Source organism: Crocodylus porosus, unplaced genomic scaffold, assembly GCF_001723895.1.
Source record: "Crocodylus porosus isolate Cpor-Errol unplaced genomic scaffold, CroPor_comp1, whole genome shotgun sequence".
NCBI lineage: Eukaryota > Metazoa > Chordata > Crocodylia > Crocodylidae > Crocodylus > Crocodylus porosus.
In genome coordinates this window covers 19469704-19471451 of record NW_017728943.1, presented here as the reverse complement: position 1 = coordinate 19471451, position 1748 = coordinate 19469704, and the positions used below count along the sequence as shown (strand labels likewise).

The 1748-nt window shown below is 43.3% G+C and overlaps 1 protein-coding gene across 3 annotated transcripts in view; it reads left to right on the top strand.

The window, feature by feature from the left end:
- Positions 1 to 1748, top strand: part of TTF2 (transcription termination factor 2) — a 34559-nt gene that overhangs the window by 5078 nt on the left and 27733 nt on the right. For all 3 annotated transcript variants that reach the window (XR_002103488.1, XM_019548847.1, XM_019548846.1), the window contains exon 4: positions 1305 to 1371. Coding sequence is in view for 2 of the 3 variants with exons in the window: in XM_019548847.1 (XP_019404392.1) it covers positions 1305 to 1371 (67 nt within the window). In the remaining variant the exon portion in view is untranslated. The remainder of the gene's footprint in view (positions 1 to 1304; positions 1372 to 1748) is intronic.

Here is a 1748-nt window from a genome sequence, read left to right as displayed (position 1 = left end):
GTCATCAGCAAATTTGAACAGGGTGTTTTTTACCCCCTCGTCCAAGTCACTGATGAAGATGTTGAACAGTGCGGGCCCGAGGACTGAGCCCTGGGGGACCCCACTGCCCACACCCTTCCAGGTCGAATAAGAACCATCCATTACCAGTCTCTGGGTATGGCCCTCCAGCCAGTTGGCAACCCATTTGACTGTGTAGGTGTCGACGCCACAGTCTCCTAGTGTTTTAATGAGAACAGGATGAGAGACAGCATCGAAGGCCTTCCTAAAGTCCAGAAAGACTACATCCACTGCTACCCCTGCATCTAAGGATTTGGTGACCTGGTCGTAGAAGGCATCAGGTTGGTCTGACAGGACCTGCCTCTGATGAGCCCGTGTTGTTGCCACTAACCATAACCTCCCTCCGCTGGCCCCTCGTGGACATGAGCCAGGATTATTCTCTCAAAAAGCTTACCCAGGATCGAGGTAAGACTAACTTGCCTATAGTTTCCTGGCTCCTCCTTCCTCCTTAACACTAGTAGATTTAAAAATATAACTAATGGTGTGTTGCAGTTGCACACTAAACATAAATATGTCACAACTTAGTCTAGTTCTAATCTGTCCCAAAGATGGGATCCTTTATTCTTAGTGGTGTTAATTTCCCATTTCTTGTCCTTTAGGGCTGTTAAATGCTGGTCTCTGAAGCTCTAACCTGCCTAGGATGGATGTCAGGCATTTCTGGTTTTGAGAATAATTTCACTTTGAGGGGAAAGGAAACATTTATTTGAATTGAGGGGGAAAGGGAGGCATTTTTTTAAAACAGCTTATTTTAAGACAACTGTTTTGCAGATGCTCAGGATTTTGGAATGTAGTACTCAATGCTAGGTATGTGGATAATTAGCCAGAAAATGCAATTGCAGTTCTGGGATAAATCACTCGGGCATGATTGTTCATCGCTTACATGTATTGGTAATTGTTTTGAGCTTTGGTAAAACACAAGAGGTTCCTGAGGTGTGGCTTGCCTTTAAGAGCTTTGACTATTATGTGCCAGTGCACCTTCAGTTTTCATTTCAAGACAAGAGAGAGGTGATTAAGCAGAAGGACTGAATCTCTATCCAGAGAATGTTAAGATTGTAGAAAGCTCTGAAGTGGCCAGTTACTAAATGTGATCATTATTGAATAGCAAAAGCTTTTAGATATAATGTGTAGTTCAGGAGCCTGATGCCATGTGACATTTCCCATGCCCATTGAATTGCCGTGGGAGAGCACTTAATATGAGTGTTAGAATCAACTCTCATAGCTCTTGTTTTTGTTTCACTCTCCACTAGACTGTTTTATCGATGCCTTAAGAGTAAGAAGGATGGAAAGAGATGGTGTGGAAGCATCCCCTGGCAGGTACGAATGGGTCATTTATATCTGCTCATGAAACCATAAGATTGTTTGGTTGTCCACTCTGTAACCTTTAATGCTTCCTGCAAGGGTTTCTAGGGTCTGGTGTGCAGTGCTCAGTATTCAGAGTGCAATCTTTCATGTTGGGGCCTGTCTTACAGGCTTGGGCAAAACCAGTTCTATTACATCGTGGCATTGGGGATGTCCTAGATTATGAAAGGCTTGGGTTGAATCCCCATTTCTCATCCCAGAAACTAGGTGCTGTTGAGAGCTAACCTAATCAGCAGGGATCCTGGTTTTCTCTGATTAAAGAAAATCCCCAATTTTTGGATTTAAAAAAGTAACCCAAAATCCACATTTTTCTGAGATCAAAATGAAACACC